The sequence below is a fragment of the Carya illinoinensis genome, chromosome 8 (genome assembly GCF_018687715.1).
Source record: "Carya illinoinensis cultivar Pawnee chromosome 8, C.illinoinensisPawnee_v1, whole genome shotgun sequence".
Lineage (NCBI taxonomy): Eukaryota > Viridiplantae > Streptophyta > Magnoliopsida > Fagales > Juglandaceae > Carya > Carya illinoinensis.
The window spans coordinates 6,366,277-6,388,063 of NC_056759.1; the positions used below are offsets into that span (position 1 = coordinate 6,366,277).

Genomic DNA, 21,787 nt, shown 5'->3' on the forward strand with positions numbered 1-21,787 from the left:
TAGCATACTTAGCATGATGTACTTGTAATGTACAGCAATACATGACAGAATATATTATGTAACAGATAAAAACTGATGACAGAATAAATTCTGTATAACAAACAATTACGTGATGACTTGGCATGGCATGACATATATTATAACACACATACAAAGACTGTAGTTCCTTTACTTAGTACACATACACAGTAGACTGCTAGTAAGTTAAAAGCTAACTTACCTCGATTTTCGCGTTTCTTATAAAACCTCAAGCGCGATCACGAGGAACTGTAATTAGTGATTCTAAAAGTTAGCACTAAATCACTAATAACTTGAAATATGGAAAATACTAACTTAAAGAGTAAAATTTCCATTTTACTATCTACATGTAGGAAAATGACTGTTTTACCCATAACTTAAGGATTTTGCATACTAACTCCAAAAGTCACCAAAATTTACATGCATCATGTAAATTTTATCCTCAACTCAAATATCAATTTAGAAAAATTTAAAACTAATCACAACTATTAAAACTCCATAGGGCCGAAGTTCCCATATGCTATTTCCATTGATTTTTGTTTCCAACTTGTTTTGATCAACCTTTTGAGCTATGACTTATAAATATGTGATCTTCAAACTAAACCATCACATGGTTTAAAAAGATGTCCTAAAACATATATAAGCTTCTAATTCAAGATCACATGGTTAAAAATTAACTAAAACATAAATTTAGCCAAGAACATCCACACTTTGGCTTATTTGAATATCTCTTTACATAAAATTTCATATCTTTGAAACTAACATCAAATATTTTCAAAATAATAATATAACATGTATATAAGATGCTTAGGATCCTCCAATAAAATTATCAAAGTCATTGGAATAGGTTTAGACCACCAAAGAGTTAAACTTTCTCAAAACAGAAACTGTTTTTCCTCTTCCAGTTTCTAAGTTTCTAAATCTAGGAAAATCTTTCATCAAAACCTTTAATCATGCAAAAATCCTCAACCAATAATCATATACACATGTTAACAATACTCTATAAAAATTTCGGACCCATATCTATCCATTAGGTTGGTCAAAAACTCCAAACTATAACATATTCTCCAGTTTATCTCCCAGAATGACCTTTCCATAGTTTACATAATATTTGACTGACCAAATGATCCTCAAATGGGACAAATAAGATATCCACGTAAACTAGACTAAAAAAGGAATAACTTAAATGAATGAGACTTTATGATAAAACACTTACAAAAGCTTCAAAATGGGCGTGCAAAAGAACTCCTAAAAACTGTCCGAGAGAGAGTGTTTGATATTCTTTTAATGGAAAGTGTAAATGAAGATAATTTCATGGGGAGTGGTGGCTGGAGATACTTATGGATAAGATATGAAAGAGATGAGACTGGAGTGAGAGTTAAGTGTAGGGCTATCTTACCCGAAATGAGAGTTAAGTATAGGACTCTCCTACCCGGAGTGAGAGTAGAGTGTATGACTCTCTTACCTAATAATATCTACAAAAATCAACTTAAGATATTTTTACCCAATAATATCCACGAAATTAGCTTAAAATATTTTTATCCAATAATATACACAAAATTAGTTTAAGATATTTTTATTCCATAATATCTACAATTTTGAACAGACGTTTCGCCCGAAATTATGAAAAAATATTATTGCGCCATAAGACCTTAAATAACCCTCCGAGTCTAATGGCACAAACCATAATACATTTTGACACTTCTAACTATCTCCAATAATCAAAAACACACTTCTGATACCATAGTAAATAATAACACTAACTATGTAGTTAGACAAAAACCTATATGATTAATGGATTCGTGAAAGCTTATAGAGTCTTCACGAGGTTCCTAAAGTCAATATAAATTCTACAATTGAATTTCTAGCGGGCTGTTACATATGCTGTGCGTATATAATCTTGTCTTTATCGATGAAGATGTACGTACAGACCTTCATGTTTGAAGTCACAATGTCACATAATATGGGGATGACTTCATTACCAATAAAAAGAGCTAATTCTACGGATAATGTCATCAGCGCAATTGGAATGCAGTCTACAGAGTGGATTGAGAAGTCATCCGCATGAAAAGAAAAGAAGATATTAACCCCAAAGGGTGGTGGAGTGTTCTTGGAGTGAGCCGTATAAACCAGATGTCTTGAGTTCGAAATTCCACGTTCTCGCTATCATACAACCTTCAAACTTAAAAGAAGAATGAGTTCTGAACTTAAAACTGTGATTTTGCATTTAAAGATTATAAGATACATTGGTTCAGTTTCATCAACAATCTAATCCAATAAACCAAGATAAGTAGACTTTTACCCCACTTGCTTCCTCTTTCTCAGTTTCTCTGTAATTCTTCTCTCTTGGCAGGAGGGAGGAGTGATCACTGGAATGAATGATTGAAGTGCAGTTAGATCAGCTGTAATCCTAACCTCAATGCTGTAATGTCTGAGTGTCCTTTTGGATCAATCCCAGATTACCCTCTGCAACATCATCATCTTTGTCACAGGAAACAAAATCAAAATTTTTCACTCTTTGGATTGGTGATCTTTGATATGCTTGAATCATTAGTTGGTTTCCAAATTATTTCCTCGAGATTGCAATAAAAATTCTTGTAAAACTGCAACAGGAAAAAACTTTCCTTATCATGATCCGAGAGCGAAGAAACAGTAGAGGCGAAGAGACTGATCTGTGTGGCAACCTGACGTGTAAATTAGATTTAACTGACCTTGAGATATTCAATAGCATCTCCAGCTGCTTTATGAATATCCACCATTAAAAAACTCGGAGCAACTTCAAAAATCTTCAGCCAAAACAATTGAGTTTAAATTTACCATATTAAGAAGGGAGCAGAAAAGATCTAGAAGGTCATCAAGATGGAAACCTTACTTCCAGAATAACTGAGAATCGACTATTCTTATTTGCTGAAAGACCTTCCACTCTCATCTGAAATGTAGCACAATTTTAGCATACAAAGATAGGCAGGTTTATTATCCTCTTGTAATGAGCTATAATCTATAGAGCACGGATTACCACATGAATTATAAATCTATAGTGTAGAAAAGAAGGGAAAATATGACAAATTGACAATCATCAGTAGACTGATATCAGTCAAAAAAACAAAATTAAAAAGACGAGCGATCAAAGCAGAAAAAACCAAAAAAGTGAGTATCATCACAATAAATTAATGCTGAGAGGTCTACCTTACAGGCGCATTTGCGAGTTTTAAAACCCATTGATTGAGCAACAACTTCCATACTCGATAAAACGACCTTTGCGGGCTTCTGTGAAACGAAGCGTGTATGATGCTTCATAAAGCCCTGTCACACACAGAGAGAGAGAGAGAGAGAGAGAGAGAGAGAGAGAGAGAGAGAGAGAGAGAGAGAGAGATTCAAACAGATCAGATGGAAGTAGAAATCATTTATGAACATTTTTCACAAAACATACACTCATTGACTGATGGAAGATGAAATTGAATCAAACAGAGATAATAAGTATAGAAAATATTAGCTGCTCCAATTTTGCGTGTGGTTCCTTATCCTTCATATATGGGATTCTTGTTCCTAAAGTCGATTGGCAACATTATAGTAAAGAGTGCAGGTTTGACACCTATTTTAGAACCCATAGCAACGTCCAGTTTTATTTACTATTTACCTAAGAGATAAGTAGGCGTAAAGGTTGTTTGCCCTTAATAATGAAGTTACCACCAAGTACAATTATCTTCATTGTCTCACTTACATGGTTCTCTAACATGCTAAGAAGCGCTAATACTATGATAAAAACATCTGTTAATTTGAATTCACAATTGGACATAGATATCCATGTCCATAGTAGAGGTTTCAAGATGTAAAACGATGGTCTACATAATCTTAGATTTTATTCACTCCAATAAGGAACTGCTCAAGTAGGTATCAGATAAAACTGAATCATAGCAACAAAAATTTCTTAACCCATACCTGGCCACGATCAAACAGCGATGCAAGGTTTAGTCCTTGAGATAAAATTATCAAGTCAAAGGCATTAAGAATCAAAGGACCCACGCCATCCTTCCCACATGGCTCACATGACTTCTTAGCCCTTTGTTCCTACAGTTAACATGATTTCAAGAGTATCAAAAGAATACAGCATATGATTACCAAGTCAATGCACATAAGCAAGGAGCCCCGAGTTGGACAATTACATGCACTCATGTGTGTGTATTGGTAACTTGAATGCGTATAGTATCTATCAATGAATTAATTTAATTTGAAATGAAGAAGAGGATAAAATTTAACAGCGTAAACAATTGTGTCTTGACTGATGGTCATCTAAGCTGTCATACGGTCATTGGTGACTGAATATGTCAAAAATGGATTACAATTCGATGATCCTTTTCAGAGGATTTATCCCCCTTATATAGAACATATTTACATATCTATGTACTGTCTAGTTTGAGCGGGAAGAGCCCCTAAAATTACGCCTAAGGATTTAGATTACAGCGCCGTATGTAGCCTCCCTCTATTTAGCAGTGTTGACCAGCCTCCCTCTATTGCAGCGCCGTATGTAGCCTCCCGTATGGACTGTTTGTACGTTGACAGCCCCCCTCAAATTGATGCCCGTAGATCAACAAGCATCAATTTGCTACTTAGAAAGCAATGTCGATGACGAGTGAGAGCCTTGGTGAAAATATCAGCAATTTGGAGTTCAGTAGAAACATGTGGAAGAGTGATAATACGAGCTTCAAATGCTTCACGGATAGAGTGACAATCGACTTCAATATGCTTCGTGCGCTCATGATAGACAGGATTGGCCGTGATCTGAATAGCACTCGTATTATCGGCATGTAGAGGTGTGGGATCGGTCTCAGAAAAATCTAGCTCAGCAAGCATACCTCGAAGCCAAATAATTTCAGAACAAGCTAAAGACATTGCTCGGTATTCAGATTCTGTAGATGACTTAGAAACTCGGTCTTGCTTCTTACTCTTCCAAGAGACCAATGCATTACCTAAGAATACACACCAACCAGTGATGGAGCGACGTGTATCCGCACAACCAGCCCAATCAGCATCGCTATAAGCAGCCAGACGAGTCGAGTTGCCGGCTGGGAAGAATAAACCACGAGCAGAAGTGCCATTAACATATCGTATGATCCGACGAACAGCAGCCAAATGAAGATGACGAGGAGTCTGAAGAAACTGGCTGACTTGCTGTACAGCAAAAGAAATGTCGGGTCTAGTAATAGTGAGATAAACAAGGCTACCCACCAACTTTCGATATAAACTGGGATCAGAAAGTAAGTCACCCTCCTCTTTGCGAAGCTTGACATTTAATTCCATAGGAGTATCCACAGAAGTAGCCTCCTGTAGACCAGCTGTAGCCACCAAGTCACTAGCATACTTATGTTGACTGAGTGAAATACCAGAGGGACTACGATGTACTTCAAGACCAAGAAAATATGTGAGAGATCCAAGATCCTTCATATGAAAGGACTCTGAGAGATGAGTCTTGAGCTGGCCAAGTAAGACAGAATCGGAACCAGTGATCACAATATCATCAACATAGACTAAAAGAACAACAATACCCATGTCTGATTTCCGAAGAAACAATGAAGTATCATACTTGCTCTGCTTGAATGAAAATTGTAATAAAGTTGTGCGGAATTTATCAAACCAAGCCCTCGGAGCCTGTTTGAGACCATAAAGAGAGCGACGAAGCTTACACACATGTGAAGTCGGAGAGCTGAACAATCCCGGGGGTGGCTTCATATAAATACACTCTTTAAGATCCCCGTGAAGGAAAGCATTCTTAACATCCATCTGATGTAGTGGCCAATCACTGGAAGCAGCAAGAGCTAGAATCATACGAACAGTAGTCATTTTAGCCACAGGAGCAAAGGTCTCTTCATAATTGACACCATATTCTTGATTATTCCCTAATGCAACAAGCCGAGCTTTGTAACGATCTAAACTTCCATCAGATTGGATTTTGACTGAATAAACCCATTTGCAACCCAGAGGAACAATGGTGGGAGGACATGGCTCAATGTCCCAGGTGTGGTTGGCCTCTAAAGCGTCAATTTCTTCCTGCATAGCTTGTCGCCAACAATCATGCTTGACAGCTTGTGAGTAGCATGTGGGAATATCAAAATTGGATAATGTAGTAGTAAGAGCAGAGGCAAACCACCCATACCTATCCGGAGGTACTGATACTCGAGAAGAGCGACGTACCAAGTGCTCTGAAGGTGCTGCAACTGATTGATCCTGGAGCATGGTAGGATCAGATATTGGTTGAGCCACCGGAAGAGACTGTGAGTGGGAGCGTCTTGTATACACAATACCTGGTTTAAAACGGGAGCTGACTGGATGAAGATCTGAGAATTGCTGTTCAAAAGATGGGAGGACCACAGTAGAGGAAGAAGGTATAGAAGACACAGGAAAGAAATGTTGATTTTCAAAGAAAATAACATTCCGAGAAATGCGCGTACGATGTAAAGTGGGATCATAGCAAACAAATCCCTTTTGACACACATTATATCCCAAGAATGCACATCTAACAGATTGAGCAGATAATTTATGTCGCTCATGAGGAGGTAAATGGACAAAACATACACAACCAAAGATACGAAGATTATCATAACTAGGTTGTTTAGCAAACAAGCGGAAATAGGGAGACTCCATGTGTAAGACTTGGGAAGGTAAACGATTAATCAAGTGAGTAGCAGTTTTCAGAGCCTCGACCCAGAACATGGATGGAACAAATGATTCTAACAAGAGTGTACGTACCACATCAAGAAGATGACGATTTTTGCGTTCGGCTACTCCATTTTGTTGGGGAGTAGCAGGACATGAACGTTGATGAATAATACCTTTAGAAGCCAAGAATGCCTGAAACTCAGTAGATAAATATTCACCACCAGAATCTGTGCGTAATGTTTTAATAGTCGCAGAGAATTGATTGTCAATGTACGCAAAAAACTCAGTGAAAGTACGAAAAACCTCAGATTTAGAGCGAAGAAAATAAACCCAAGTGAATCTGCTATAATCATCAATGAAAGTCACATAATATTTAAATTTTTCACGTGAACTAACCGGGGAAGGTCCCCAGACATCACTATGGATAAGATCAAAGCAGTGAGAGGCTCTACTAGCGTGTAACGGAAATGGAAGAATTTTACTTTTACCAAGTTTACAAGAATCACATTGAAGAGATAAAGAAGAACGTTCTTCGTTATCAAGAAAACCCGAGTGCAATACATGAGATAAAATCTGAGCATTGGGATGACCTAAACGACGATGCCACATCATACTCAGAGTTGGAACATTATGACAAGTAAAGGACTTAATAGACGAAACTGAAGAAAGTAGTGGAACAGGTAAAAATAGTGGAAATAAACGCCCCACTTTAGGTCCCTTCGCGATCGGCTTCCCCGTTACCTGGTCCTGCACAACACATCCATTACCAGAAAAGTGAACAGCACAGTTGTTATCAACTAATTGACCAACAGAAATAAGATTTGTGGAAAGTTGAGGAGCAAGAAACACATCAGTAAATTGAGAAGAGGCATCTCCGATAGCAGTTATTGGCAAGGCACTACCATTGGCAGTCTGAATGGCAGATTGACCAGCATAGGGCCGAACATGACATAGAGCAGTAGGAGTATTCGTCATATGATTAGAAGCACCCGAGTCTACATACCAGAGTTTAGTTGTATTTTTACCTTGAAACCCCATTGCAGATAATGCCGAAATTAGCATTTGTTGCACCATTTCTGGTGTACAGTAATTTGTTGCAGGAGGTGCAAGATCGGAGGAAGCACCTGAGGAAGAGCCATGTGCTACAGAAGTTTGAAATGCGTGAGCCTGACGATTCTGGGGACGTATACGACAGTCTTTGATAATGTGACCCTTCTTCTTGCAATAAGAACAGTATTTCTTAGGACAATTAGCAGCAATATGCCCGTATTCCTTGCAGCAGAAACACTGTAAGGTGCGAGAATGAACAGGCGGTCCTCGTCGTTGAGCAGCATAAGCCATAGGAGGGAACCCTGAACTTCCATGAGAGTGTTCCAGAGAAGCTTGAGTACTGAGCCTTTGTTCTTCACGAAGTAACTCACCAAAACAAACATCAAGAGAAGGAACAGGCGAGCGATTCAGCAGAGAAGATCGAACAGATTCATACTCGGGGCGAAGTTTCATAAGAAACTGATCACGACGACGAGTCTCGTGAAGACTTTGAATAGTGGAAAGAGAGGTAACAGGAACATCCGCAGTAATCAAATCAGAATATTCGTTCCAAAGAGTCAGAAAGGCCGAATAATAGTCTTGAATGGAACGACTGTCATGAGAAAACAAGGCAATCGTATGCTCTAACTGAAAACGACGAGCACCATTATCTTGATGATATACTTTCTTTAAGTAAGTCCACATGAATTGAGCAGTACGATGAGGCCGTAAGTGGGTGATAATATGTGGCTCAACTGAGCCAAGAAGCCAAGACATAATTCGAGCATCAAGCACATCCCAATCCTTGGATTTATCAGGATTAGATGCACAATCAGTGCCATCAATATGCCCCCAAAGATCTTTTCCTTTAAGAAAAAGTTCAAACTGAAACGCCCATGTAGAATAATTATTTCCCGAAAACTTAGTACATACAGGTACGGAGTCCATGTTAAAAAATTAAATCTGAGAAGAAAATTAAATGGAACCCGAGATAAGACTAATAAATTATATCCCACGGCAAACCCACAAAAAAATGACCACGGTTAAAAGGCTAAGAAATTACGAAGTGCTTTGGAATAACTAGCAAGGGATCAGATCAAAACAAAGTTCTAAAAACTTTTCACCTCAACCCAAAAGATTTATTCACGCAGGTTGATATTCTCTGGACAAGATGGATCAACTTTTGAGGTGTGAGTCAATCAAATATCTTCAACTTTTGACTATTACTGTTTCTGACTTTATTGAAACTTGCAAGCTTGGATTTATCTATATATTCCCATGGCTGAGCAAGTGAAATTGAATCGAGTTCAATAATAGCATGTGAACAATTATTGGGACCGAGAACAGCAAAAAAAATAATTATTTGCTGCAAGCTGGATAAGACCGAGAAAAGCAATGTGAGTTTTAAATGCTTGAGCAAAATTGGATAAGACCGAGAATAGCTAAAAAAATAAACAATCGAAAATGATGAGCAACCGTGGGACCGAGAACAGCAAATAAACAATTATTTTGCTGCAAGTTGGATAAGACCGAGAAAAGTAATGTGAGTTTCAAATGCTTGAGCAAAATTGGATAAGACCGAGAATTGCTAAAAAAGATAAACAATCGAAAATGATGAGCAACCGAGAATAGTTAAAACCGAGAAAAATCGAGAATAGCTAAAACCTGAGACGTGAAGGAAATTGACCGAAGATCTGTGAAAGCTTGAAGCCAGCTCGCAGAAACAGGGCAAGGGAGACAAGCGAACAGAGTTGACCGAGAATTACTTAAAGTCCCTGCATCCCGTGTTGAGCTGAAGTCCGAGTATGGGTCAAGTGGGAGTTTAGTGGGTTGGCCGGGGTTGGCTCCGTTATCTGCTGAGTTTATCTGCTGGGTTGGCTCTTGACCGGATGGGTTTCCTAATACTGCAGAGAACTGTCGACAGCCTCAAAGGACCACAATACTAGAGATAGGCTGAAACAAGATAGAGCAAAAACGATTCAAGCTCTGATACCATGTCAAAAATGGATTACAATTCGATGATCCTTTTCAGAGGATTTATCCCCCTTATATAGAACATATTTACATATCTATGTACTGTCTAGTTTGAGCGGGAAGAGCCCCTAAAATTACGCCTAAGGATTTAGATTACAGCGCCGTATGTAGCCTCCCTCTATTTAGCAGTGTTGACCAGCCTCCCTCTATTGCAGCGCCGTATGTAGCCTCCCGTATGGACTGTTTGTACGTTGACAGAATAATGTTCCAAACACATACAACTTCAACTAAGTGTATAGAGAGGGTATACACTCTCTCAGAGCAGAAACTCATATCCTGAGGGTGAAATCAATAGCACTATAGACTCCATAAATGACAGCAAGAATTCTCAACATTCTCATAAGTTCCAGGGGCATCTACTATACAACATATCAGCATTGGTTCTGCATACACGCCCACATCCCAACACACACCAGGTCAACCTCCTTGCATCACACTAACAGGACGAAGCTTATTTTGAAAGCACGAGGCTCAATTGTATGAATCTGAACCAAGAACGAGAATGTGAAAACAAACTAAAATGAAGGAATTGATCTCCAATCTCTTCATATAAATTAACCACAAACCAGTGCTCTCAGCAGTCATCTAAGACGGCTTCAAATTACACATGATGTAGAACTAGTTAATATCACTTTTACACCTCGAATAAATCAAGGAGTCAAACCTTACCAAGTCTACTGTTCACTTCTCAAGCTTATCCCCCAAAACTTGCATTGATGGGATGTCATTAAGTATTGGATCTAAAGATTCATATTTCTTAATGTTCCAAAACAGCACGAACACCCCACTAATTTTGAGCACTTACTGGATAAGATAGCTCCTATAAAAAATCAACTTGAGATTTGGTAAACTTGATAGGAATAGCAGTATTCATATTCCAAATGGGCTTGGACAAATATTTAAATTGAGAAAAGTAGTGTGTAGGAAAAACTAGTCTGTTAAAATCTGATTTTTGTATATGTATATAACTCTAGAAAGTAACGGGAGGAATATAAATCAGGAGAGGAGGATGCCATCCAGAAAAATATAACTGCAGCAGATATTAGATTGAGTGGGTGGATGGTAGAGATCAGGAATGATCTGTCCCCATCCTACCCTTTGCGCTTCATGAGTAGGAGCAACACCTATTGTAAGAGAATTTGGCAACAAATTTTTCCAGTTATGACACAATAAAAAAAAAATGCAAATCTTCATGACAAGAGTAATGAAATGCATATTAAATCCTAATCAGAGCAGACATCATAAAAGGAAAGAATATGTAGCTTTTGAAATCCTTACCAACCTTTCCATCATAAAAAATGGCATCTAGATCATCAAGGTTTACATCTTCATACTCAAGAAGTCTGACAGGAACATAACCCTTCACAAACCATTCATCATTCCTGATCTGTTCAATAGTTATACGCTGCACAGGACAGAAGGAAGCGTTCAGAAACAAACCAGAGCCAAAAGTAACTAGATCAAAGAAATCGGCTTCACTGTGTCATTTTTACTGGAATTACAAAGATCAGATAGAGGGAACTTACTAGTGAGGGAACCAATACACTAACAAATGTATAAAAACATGACCCTATGCCCAGCATTAGTTATCCAGTGTGATAAGGCAATGCGAATAGGAAACAGATCATTCAAGTAACATAAAATGATTAAGCCATTAGATGGGAGATGATATTGTCATGGTTCACCGGGTAATATCATGACAATTACTCTTTGATAGGGGAGAACGAAATTGATGTTACATCAAACTGAAGCTAAATCAGAATAGCTAGGGTCAATCATGGCCCTCCTAGACCATAAAAAGGGGGGATGCTTTATGGTGATTCTGTTGGTATTCTACCATTACCGCTGTTGCAGTTAGACAAGGTATGACACAGATGATTTTCAATGATGCCAATCTGTCCAATTAGTGACACCAATTTGGCTCCATCTGTCACCTAATATGACTAATAAATAATGTTTCAAGCCTTCCATTAAGGAAAAGGAAGTCAATCTGTCACTGAAGAGCTATGGATGCTACAGCCAGTCTATTTTTCTAAGCATTTTTATCCACCCTTGATTGAACAGTAATCCCTTTCCCTTCACAACGGGTATTGGGTTTTCAAAGGAAAAGCATAAAAAAGTGATGGGAAAAGTAGAGAATAATAGAATGGGAAAAGTGATGATGAAGTAAAAATGGGCTTTTCTCAATGCAGGCTTACATTTCGGGTCAATCACCATATAGAACAAGTCAGATGTCTAATTACCAAAAGCACTGGTGCTCTTGAGTATGTGAGGAGAACAGTAACAATAACAGTCCTCTTTTTGCCCAACAACTCACACTATCATGTTTTTTACAACATTTCATTGACTTGATTCCAAACCATATATTGACAATCGCATCTGAGCTTATGTCGTAATTATCAGACGAAGCCAAGAGAAAGTGCAAATGATACATATAAAAAACAATGTCTTGTCAAAGAGCAAATACTTACAGTTCGAGGCTTTGGATCTAAAATTCTATGAATCAAGGATTTTGCTTCAACTGGAAACCAAGATGGACATGAAAATTCTGCTTTCTCAATCTGCAGAAAACAATTAAAAAGAGATATCAATATGAAAGTCTAATAGCTTTGAGGAAAGGCAGATAAGAGGAAGCAGGATATCTTCAGATATGGACTGACAAATGAGATGAACACCAACACTCACAAGGAAGTGCACTTATAACAACATTTAGGGACAAACTAAATTATTGACCAGGGAAAATCTTTTATCTTCCTTGCCAGCAAATATAGCAGTCCACAGGACTGCTTGATCACTATTTCCACAACACAAAATAACCACTGGCAAGTGGACTATTATTCACCCCATATTGTCAAAGTACACAGTTTTCGTGATCAAAGGAAATATTGTTTGAAGACTTTTACACTCATTATGAGAAAAACTTGCTGACTACAACTTGCAAAGCGGCTTATCTACATGGATAATCATTAAATGGTACTCATGGCAATAGTCCATGCCTTACTGTATAGCGTGGTGAGATCAAGCTCATCAAATGGAAGATATCCTGCCATCAGAACGTAAAGGATGACGCCACAGGACCAAACATCCGCCGCAGCACCATCATAACCCTTGTGACCAAGAACCTAGAGCAACAAATGAAGATAATCGATTGACAAGCATGCATTTAGAAATATATAGACTTTTAACTCAGATTGTGTTAAACCCAATTAAGAAGCAAGCTACCCTTATAATTACCTCAGGTGCTACATAGTTGGGAGTCCCACATGTTGTTCGAAGGAGGCTAACTCCCTATGTGCAAACATTACCAAGTATCAATCCGTTTCATATCAATTCTGACAGATATGTTAAGTCGAAAGGGAAAAAAAACAGAAATACTGATAATTTCAACAGTAATCTTACTCGTTCCGTGATTGCACTCAAACCAAAATCCGAAATCTTGATGTTTTCTTTAGAATCCAGTAAAATATTTTCAGGCTGTAAAATGAAAGAAAAAATTGTAAGAATTTTTCGAAAAGAAAAATCTACAAGTGCTTTCCAAATGCCAGCCAAGAAAAACCTTCAAGTCTCTATGGAAGACTCCCTTGCTGTGGAAAAAATCCACACCATCAATGAGCTGCTGAAAGTATCTCCGGGATTCGGCTTCACTAAGTCGTCGATGACGTACCTGCATAATCATTACAACATCATCACCTAATACAAAAGTGAAAGAAAGACAACGAATCAATTTTTTTTTTTAAAAGAAAAAGAAAAAGAAAAAAGATCAGTCCATCTATGGCCGTTGATCTAATATTAGGCTACTCACTATTTTATCGAACAATTCACCACCTGTAATGAACTCTAAGATTATATAAATCTTAGTACGGCTTGCTAGAACCTACACAAAAGAACACCATAAGTCAGAGAATGCATAAGACACTAATGAGAAAAAAATAATAAACCTCGTGGAGCATTAAAATGACTATGACGTTAATGGCCACAAAAAGAAATTTATAAAACAAATAGTATGCATACCTCATGAAGACGAACAACATAAGGATGTCTGACAAGCTTCATGATAGATATCTCCCTCTTGAGCTGAAAGATTATGATAAAAAAATATATATATCTCCCTCGTAAACAAAATGTTATTGATCATAAGAATTATCATATGCAAGAGCCCAAGTATCAGGGAGACATGCAAGAGCATCGCCCACGCCAAATGAAATGCAAATTTGAAGCAGACTCTTTCTTATTCCATTTTTGTATTATTTCGTAACTGTTGCTCAGGAATAAAAACTCAAATCGAATGAAAGTATAGATCTTAATTACACTTTTATGTGTTATCTGGAAAATTCAGTACTCGAGGTCTTGTTAAAACTTGAGCGCTGGTCACTGAGCTGGAGAAATTAATCCGATACTTTAAAATATTAAGCACACAAAATCTCTAACAGACCGGCTCCCAGTGTTTATTATGGTCCTGCTAACTTATTATGTTTCTGCAAGCAAATTTAAAGAAGATTATCTAGACCGTCCGATTTCGTATGATTTTTCAGAGAGAGAGAGAGAGAAAGAGAGGCATAATTCGTCAGATAATTTCAGTTAGGTTGATTTCAAAAGAAGAGCAACCTGGTCAATCATCTTGCTCTTGATAATGGTATTACGATCGATAACTTTCATGGCTACGCTCTCACCAGTCTCCATGTTCTGAGCGAACTTTACCTTGGCAAATGTTCCTTCGCCAATCGTCCTCCCCACCACGTACTTCCCTATTTTCCTCACCACCATCTTTCTATCTCTCTATCCCACTCCCAATGTTATATTTTTTTTTTTCCCCCTCGAACTCAATCTCAGTATTCGCAACAGAAGAACGAGATATTTCGTTAAGAAAAAACCAGACGAAACGAAGATTTTCTCAGCTTTTGCTAATATTCAATCTGAAGGACTTCTCCTTCGACAGAGGGTTCGGATTGAAAAATGTGATTGTTAGGTCAGAAAGAGAGGAAAAGCGAGCCGTAGAGAATTGAAATCCAGGTGAGTCTAGCCGAACAACGGAATAACGAGAGGAATGCAGAAGGAGACAGGTAGGCGGGGGGGTTCGAGTGTTCCGTGTTGGGGCCTCCCGTCCTGTCTCTGAATTTATTTACATAATAAATAGTAAATCGTACGTTGTTTTGCCCTTTTTAGAAGAAATGATATCTTTACTGCGAATTTACAACGTGCGTACCGCCAAGTATGTCAAATCCCACGTCATTAATTTTAATATTAAAATGAGAAGAGAGGCTCTGCTATTCAATTAAACTTAAAGATTGTCAATTGGTGACATGTCATCCTATCAATTTAGTTTTATTTTGATTTCGATTCTCTTTTTTGATAATTAAAAAATTATTTATAAATCTATGCAAAAGATAAATTTTGACAATACTAACATAGAGTAATGCTCGCTTGCCGGCCCGTTAGTATAAATATTTTTTTCTTTTATTTATTTTATATAATATTTTTAATTGTTAAAAAAATAAAAATATATAATTTTACTAATAATCAACTTTTTAATTATTAAATAAAAAAATATTCTAACCATAATTTTGAACGGTAAGATTAGGCCCGTGTAGGAAATGTCAAAACCTGACCCATTCGATTGACCCGTTCCGAACAACCTAATAAAGTCAGGTTAAAATAAGAAGCGGGTCAATGCATTATGTTTAGCGGGCAAAAACTCCATCAACCCGATGACCCGCTCCCTTATTCAGCAAAAGAAAAAACATAATCTCTCTTTCGCTCTCTCTTTCTCTCTCTCTCTCTCTCACAAGGCACTCAACAGCGATAGTGTGGACCCGCTCCCTTATTCAGCAAAAGAAAAAACATAATCTCTCTTTCGTTCTCTCTTTCTCTCTCTCTCTCTCTCTCACAAGGCACTCAGCAGCGATAGTGTGATCCCCCTGCAGATCACCAACCCAGAAGAGGATTGCATTATGCATTTCGTCTCCCAAAACAGAGCATCCATTTATGGGTTGATGAAATTTAAGTCATTCAACCTTTTTTGTTCTTTCCTTCTTTTTTTGGATGAACGAGTTTTATAGTTATTAGTCTATTTGGATGCACTTTTAAAAAGAATGCTCCGAAGGCCATAAAGGAAATCAAAAAGTTTTCCCCAAAGGTCAGGGGGATTACGGATGTTAGGGTGGATGTTAAGCTTAACAAGTATATCTGAAGCCGCGGGATTCGAAGTGTGCCAAGGAGAGTTTGTGTCTGCATTGCTCGGAAGAGAAATGACGAAGAAGATGCAAAGGAAGAGTTTTATTCACTAGTCACTGTTACAGAGGCTCCTCAAGAGGATTTCAAGGATTTGGAACCAAGGTCATCGAGGTAGAAAATTGAAGTAGCTTACTTCCCCAAATAATGGTTTGGTTGCTCTAATTTTAGCGTACACGATTCTTATTTCGGAGATTTTGCCATTGTATTTTTTTTAGAATTTCTCGATTAGAGAGAGAAAGTTCAAAGCTTTTTATGCATTTTATGTCGTGTAGCCTGTTCAATTTATCTCTTATTTAGACCATTGAATAGCAATTTTTGCGGTAAAAAAAAAAAAAAGTGAGGCTGAGTCTTCACTTTTCTGGTTGACGTTAGAAACTTAGATGTATATTTTTTTATGCAGCAAAAAGAAAAAAGTACTTTCTGCGTAAAGGCTTTTAAAATGATAAAAAGTACAATACTCACGTGAAGAATAAGAAGAAGACACCGATAATTTTTACCCGATTCAAACTTAACGGGTCGGGTCATCTTTCTTTGTCCTCGAGTGCAAGCCAAGTCAGGTTGGCCCAAAAATGTGCTTGGGCATACCAATGTGCAGGCCTAGGTAAGATTGAGTAACCAAATAGCATTTTTCACATAATTTATTTATTAAAATTGGATCATACCATATTTGTGGGGGGAGATAATGCACGCGTGAATCCGTGATAGCATCCTAGCAATTCTACCGTGGATTTTGAAATAATTTGATAAAAATTATATCCATTCATATTAAGTGATGCTAGAGTCATCGAAGATTATTCATTCAATATAATATTTTTGTTGTAATTTTTTATTCGTATTTTTATATTCTTAAATATTTTTTTAAAAAAATTACAACACCACTTAAAAAATTTACTTAATCACTAAATTAATAAAAAAAAACATTTTGTAAACTTTTAGAATCTCGAATTTGGAAATCCAAGCATTTCTCTTTTATATTGGGAGGCACTAGAGCCACAGCTTCTGGCTCTTGCTAACAGCTATTAGCCTATTATTAGTTAATTTTAATGTATATTTTAATGTTAATTTTATATGTATTTTAAAAATATTTTTAAATATTCTTTTAAAAAAGTTCACAATATTAATATAAAACACTTTTTTAATTACAAAGTTTAAAAAAAAAAAAAAAAATTTGCAGCGGTAGCTCCGGCGAGAACTGCCAGGGGTGACTTTCCTATTTTAGTGTTGCACCGTATAGAGCGCGGCTAGATTCCACGTGACGTCTGTCTCTCCCACGTCGGACTTGCGAGTTCCTGTTCTTCCGTGAAGTCAAACGAGAGTCGAAATATAACAACCAGGATCTTGAGCAAAGCCATCGCAGAAAGTCGGTTCCCAAACTTCCAAGGGCAGTATAAGCAAGTTTCAGCGGCTGCACAATGCTCCAAATATGGCAATGGAAGTGGAAAGCCATCATTTTTACACTCCTACTCCTCAAGCTCCTCACTATCTTTTACCCAATCTCTATCTTCCCAATAACATCCACGACCCTCCCACAATCCTCAAATCCCAAGTTTTCCTGTGCCCCACCGCACCACTCTTACCCCTTCTGCAACACCTCCCTCCCCATCGAAATCAGAGTTCAATCCCTCGTAGCCCTCTTGACTCTACAAGAAAAGGTCCAACTCCTATCCAATAACGCCTCTGCCATACCCAGGCTCGGCCTAGCTGCTTATGAGTGGTGGTCTGAGTCCCTCCATGGCATAGCTTCAAAGGGCCCTGGTGTCTCTTTCAGTGGCCCAGTTAGAGCCGCGACAGCTTTCCCTCAGGTTTTGCTTTCAGCTGCTTCTTTTAATAGAAGTTTGTGGTTTTTGGTTGGGCGGGCTGCTGGGGTTGAAGGGAGGGCCATGCACAATGAGGGTCAGTCTGGGTTGACTTTTTGGGCACCGAACATTAATATATTCAGGGACCCCAGATGGGGAAGAGGGCAAGAGACGCCGGGCGAGGATCCGATGGTGGCGAGTGCTTATGCCGTTGAATATGTGAAGGGATTGCAGGGGGAGGATCTGGGTGGTGTGGATGGTGGGTTCATGGCATCTGCTTGTTGCAAGCATTATACTGCTTATGATTTGGAGAATTGGGGGAATTTCAGTAGTTTTAGCTTCAATGCCATGGTAAGGAAGAGGTTCCATTTTTTTCATGTCACCTGGATTGCTGTTGGAAAAACTCAAAAACCTATGCGAGTTTCCGCTTCCAGCACAAAATCGTGGGTTCTTTGTAGGTAACTATTGAGTTCTTGTTCAAAATAGCATACTGGGTTTTCTATTGTAGCCTTTTATGGTCTTCCTGTAGTAAGAATCAGGATATAATTAGTGTTATCGATCTCATTCTATTGAAGTTCTTTTAATTGAAGCCAATCTTGATCATATGCAGCCACATCTGGCAGCGCGAACACAGTTCTTCTTGATGTTGAATTTAGTAAAAACAGAAAGTCCTGAATATATAAATACACTGAAAGCCTTTTTGTGGTAATGAAGTGGAGGATATGATTTGGTTTCCTTTTCTTTGTCCTGTGGTGGCTTTTGCTATTTTCCAGGTCTCTAAGCAGGATATGGCGGATACATATCAGCCACCATTTCAGAGCTGCATTGAAGAAGGCAGAGCCACTTGTTTGATGTGTTCATATAATGAAGTCAATGGAATGCCTTCGTGTGCACATCATGATCTCCTGCAGAGAGCTCGAAAGGAATGGGGCTTCAAAGGGTATGCACTAACATCACAAGCTTGTGTTTCAAAGTTGCCATCTTAATGAATTAGTGATGTGAGCGTTGTGTAACAAACTTTTTATGGAAATTTCAGATACATCACCTCAGACTGTGATGCTGTTGCTGTAATTTATGAAGATCATAAATATGTGAAATCTCCTGAAGATGCAGTTGCTAATGTCATTAAAGCAGGTCAGGTTTTCGTGTAAATGGTGTGATTAGATTATAGGAAAAACAAATGCACAATGGGTATGCATTTGAAATTTGATGCTTGTTAAGGATCACTGTGCTAAGATTCTAGAGGCATGATCATGACTTACAACCCCAAATATCTTCATTTTCAAGAATTGACTCTGGTAAAATGAGTGGTTGCTGAAAATTTATATATTTTACACGCATTTGTATGTGTTTGTATATAAACGCAAAAACGATTTTGCTTTTGCACTTGAAAAGGTTAAAAATTTGGTGCTACTTAAAAGAACTGAGACCTTTATATATCTTTCTTTCTTTCGGGGTTGGGAAATTGAAAAAAGAAAACCTTTAAAAATAAGTTCTACTTGGGCATATGCTTGCAAAGAGTTTGAAGTAACTGGGTTGGCCAATGTAAGAGATGACAATGTTTTGAGGCTAGCCTTGATGTTAGGGGCAAGCACCTCTTGTGAGCCTTCATCACGAAAAATTAGCCATTGAATATTTGCTTCTGACATCAATAAAAAGCACATATTCCTTGAGGAAACTAGTCTTTAGGTTTATCACTGAATGAGGGAGGAGGCCCCTAGGTAGATAGAAAGGTTTTGTGACCATATCCAGATGTTTAATCTAAGGCATGTTCGATGGTGTCAAACATCCCCATATTTTTATTCACAAGCAAGGAATGTTTTGTCTCTCTGATACTTCAGTCTTCACGCCAAAAGTTTCTAAAAATATTTTGAAACCAGGAATGGATATAAATTGTGGCACGTATTTGTCACAATATACCCAGTTGGCACTTGGGCAAGGGAAGATTCAGGAGGAGGACATAAACCGAGCTGTTTCAAATTTGTTTTCAGTTCAACTTCTTCTTGGCCTTTTCAATGGAGACCCTGCTAAGGGTAACTATGGGAATTTGGGAAGAGAAGATGTATGTACTCTGGAACACCGGAACTTGGCACTAGATGCTGCAAGGCAGGGAATTGTGCTTTTAAAGAATGAGAATAATTTATTGCCATTAAATCGAATGGCTGTCACCTCCTTGGCCATTATTGGGCCTTCAGCAAATAGTTCCAGCCAATTGGGTGGTGACTACACAGGTTTCTCTGAAAAAGATAGCTTGTCTCTTAGTTTTTTTTTTTTTTGTTCTCTTAAAGTTTAAAATCAATTTTTAATGGGTTTCATAATCATAATGCATAGGTGTGCCGTGTAATCCAACAAGCATTTTCGAGGGACTACAACACTACATCAAAACTAATTATGCTAGTGGTTGCGGTGACACGCGATGCGATTCCAGTAAGGGGTTTGCAGAAGCTGTTCGAATTTCCAGAGAAGCTGATGCAGTAGTTGTGGTTGCTGGGCTTGATCTGTCCCAAGAAGATGAAGGGCGTGACAGGGCGAGCCTTCTCCTTCCTGGTAGACAGATGGATCTCATCTCTGCAGTTTCTACTGCAAGTGAAAAGCCTATCATTTTGATTCTACTTGGTGGTGGACCAATTGATATATCATTTGCCAAAGTAAACCCACGAATTGGAAGCATTCTCTGGATAGGATACCCCGGTGAGGCTGGTGGGCAAGCGGTTGCAGATACCATCTTTGGAGAGTTCAATCCAGGTTTGTCACTTGAATGGCATCTTAATGTTAATATTCACTTATTTTTGCCATAAAAAGATTTATTGACCAATGTTTGCAAAAAGCAGGTGGACGTCTTTCAATCACTTGGTATCCTGAATCATTTATCAGCGTGCCAATGAATGACATGAGCTTGCGACCTGACCCTTCACGAGGCTATCCAGGACGAACTTATCGGTTCTATACTGGAGAAGTGGTATATGAATTTGGATATGGATTGAGTTATTCCAATTACAGCTATAAATTCATATTGGTGCCGGACAAAGTAGTTTTATCGACTGATACCAACAAGGCCAGTCCTAGTAAAAGATTGACCAGCCAGACATTAGATGGGATCGAATATATGCCAGTTGATGAGATAACATCCTGCAATCATGTAAAATTTGAAGTGCCGATTGCAGTCTTCAACCATGGGGATATGGATGGCAGCCACGTGATAATCTTATTTGGTCGAGCATCCGCTCCAATTAGGGGAGCCCCACACAAAACTTTAATTGGATTTACCCGCGTGCACACAAAATCTTCGAGTGCTGTCCAAGTGAGCATGGGAATTGACCCATGCAAGCATTTTAGTATTGTAAATGAACATGGACTAAAGATATTACCTTTGGGAACTTACCTTCTTATGTTGGAAGGGTTGGAGCATTCGATATCTATTGAACTGTAACAGGGGACTCAAAACTCTTTTTCAGCCGGTCAGACGACTTGCGGTTACCATCTATTGGGATGAGCCTTCACACGGCTTAAGATCCGGACATGCTTTTCTGTGGAATTGCTTTCAGTTCTGAGTAGATGAATCTGTGCTGGTGCATCAGCTTTCTTCTATCGAATGTTCCTTGCGCATCCTCTTTAACTGCTGACAAGAAGATGGAGAAAGAATACTGTAATCATTAGAGCGGTTCAAGCAGAATCCTTGCATATCTTTTCCCCAATTTTCCCAGTGTACACTGCAGCCTTGGTTTCACAAATTGAGCTTGGTTGTTATGCTTGTGTTGTGAATTGTGATCAATTTGCTTTGTTCTAGGAACTATACGAAAGTTGGAGGGTTCATTTCTAACTTCTTGTTGCAACCGGCATTATTTTTGTTGGATGATTCAACTTCTTTCTAACGACATTTTTAATTAGAGATTTTGTCATCTCTAATTATATTTAGTGATGTTTTTATCTAAAATATGTCATATCAACGAGTATTATTAAAAATAATATAATTTAGAATAAAAAATAATTCTCATTTATTTAGCATTAATAAAAAAAAAAGTTTG

At 38.1% G+C, this 21,787-nt stretch overlaps 2 protein-coding genes across 3 annotated transcripts; one reads left to right on the top strand and one right to left on the bottom strand.

Annotated features, from left to right (window-relative positions):
* Window positions 1-2,220: 2,220 nt before the first annotated feature.
* LOC122319011 (CBL-interacting serine/threonine-protein kinase 8-like) lies at window positions 2,221-14,822 on the bottom strand. The gene is made up of 14 exons (XM_043136863.1): window positions 14,341-14,822; window positions 13,747-13,809; window positions 13,538-13,609; window positions 13,292-13,399; window positions 13,135-13,209; window positions 12,970-13,023; window positions 12,732-12,857; window positions 12,207-12,296; window positions 11,018-11,140; window positions 3,958-4,086; window positions 3,205-3,321; window positions 2,891-2,947; window positions 2,730-2,804; window positions 2,221-2,621 (listed from the first exon to the last, which is right to left on the bottom strand). The coding sequence occupies exons 1-14, from the start codon at window positions 14,497-14,499 to the stop codon at window positions 2,520-2,522; spliced, it is 1,350 nt and encodes a 449-aa protein (XP_042992797.1). The 5' UTR covers window positions 14,500-14,822; the 3' UTR covers window positions 2,221-2,519.
* A 2,314-nt stretch (window positions 14,823-17,136) lies between these two features.
* Window positions 17,137-21,696, top strand: LOC122318480 (probable beta-D-xylosidase 6). Of its 2 annotated transcripts, none has more exons than XM_043135859.1 (6): window positions 17,137-18,113; window positions 18,536-18,702; window positions 18,799-18,896; window positions 19,643-19,993; window positions 20,094-20,507; window positions 20,594-21,696. In XM_043135859.1, exons 1-6 carry the CDS (start codon window positions 17,379-17,381, stop codon window positions 21,190-21,192), a joined length of 2,364 nt encoding a protein of 787 aa, XP_042991793.1. In that variant the 5' UTR covers window positions 17,137-17,378; the 3' UTR covers window positions 21,193-21,696. The 2 variants fall into 2 exon arrangements, with proteins under 2 accessions (XP_042991793.1, XP_042991794.1); XM_043135860.1 differs by having other exon boundaries at window positions 17,991-18,216.
* Window positions 21,697-21,787: the final 91 nt, after the last annotated feature.